At 43.9% G+C, this 1,077-nt stretch overlaps 1 protein-coding gene across 1 annotated transcript in view; it reads left to right on the top strand.

The window, feature by feature from the left end:
* LOC311372889 (neuropilin-1-like) overlaps window positions 1-164 on the top strand; it is a 7,626-nt gene extending 7,462 nt beyond the window's left edge. The window contains exon 4 of the mRNA XM_084489820.1: window positions 1-164. This exon is cut by the window's left edge and continues 17 nt beyond it. Within this exon, the coding sequence (XP_084345946.1) occupies window positions 1-151 (151 nt within the window). The 3' untranslated portion in view covers window positions 152-164.
* The last annotated feature ends 913 nt before the right edge of the window (window positions 165-1,077 follow it).

Consider the following 1,077-nt stretch of genomic DNA (forward strand, 5'->3'; position numbering starts at 1 on the left):
CTTCGAGCACGGCACCAGAGGTCACATCAGGATAGACAACGTCCAGATGAGCAGCAGCCTGGACCAGGAGCAGTGCACACGTAAGACCGACCTCTTCATTCACTCATCCATTCATCCTCCTCTTCAGCCACCCATTCACACAGGTGAATGAATGGGTGGATGAAGAGGAGGATCCATCCATCCGTCTGTCTACTCTATAGATTCATCCATTCCTCAGTTTATCGATTCATCGATATTTGAATTAGTTCATCCCCTCATCCATTTATCCGTCAATTCTTCTGTCCATTCATGTGTCAATTCATAAATTCGTTCATCCATCCATCGAACCTCTCATCTATCTGTCTATTTGTTAATTTATCAATTCACCCATTCATACACCCATTACTCTATAGATCCATTCGGCCATCCATCAATCCAACTATTCACCAATAAATTAATCCATTAATTCGCCCATGCGTTCATTCATTCATCACCTGTCTGTCATCGTATGTCTGTCTCTCTGTCTGTCTGTCTGTCTGAGGCAATCCAATCATCTGTAGTTTCTGTCTTGTTCGCCTTTACAGTGCCTCTCCCCTCCCCCACCTCCCTCGCTCGCTCCCGAAAGACCTCTGAGCTATGTTCTCACTAGAGACCAGAGAAGGAGAGAGAGTGTAAAATATTGTTCATAATGTTTTCCGTTCACAAAACAACAAGAGAAAGTAGGCCAAACGCGGCCGCGGGCCATGGATTGTAATCTATCTTTCATTATATCCCTTTCGCTCTTTTTCTTCATCACCCTGGTTGCTCTTCAGTTCTCCTTCCTTCCCTCTCTCTCTCTATCCCAATATTTTTTCTCAATCTCTCGATGTTGCTCGCGCTCTCTCTCTCTCTCAGTCTCTCTCTAACAGTCCATTTCTCTCTCTCCCTCTTAAGTTATTTTGTTCTCTCCCTCTCTTCTCTACCTCAATATCAATCCAATTTATATGTCCTATTATAAACAAAAACAAGCTATGATATAATAAAACTATACGTGTGGGTGGGTGGGTGTGTGTGTGTGTTTGTGACACAAGCCCTGGAGTGTGTGTGTGCGTGCAGTGA

Source organism: Micromesistius poutassou (genome assembly GCF_964030765.1).
Source record: "Micromesistius poutassou genome assembly, contig: SCAFFOLD_5342, whole genome shotgun sequence".
In the NCBI taxonomy this organism is placed as follows: Eukaryota; Metazoa; Chordata; class Actinopteri; order Gadiformes; family Gadidae; genus Micromesistius; species Micromesistius poutassou.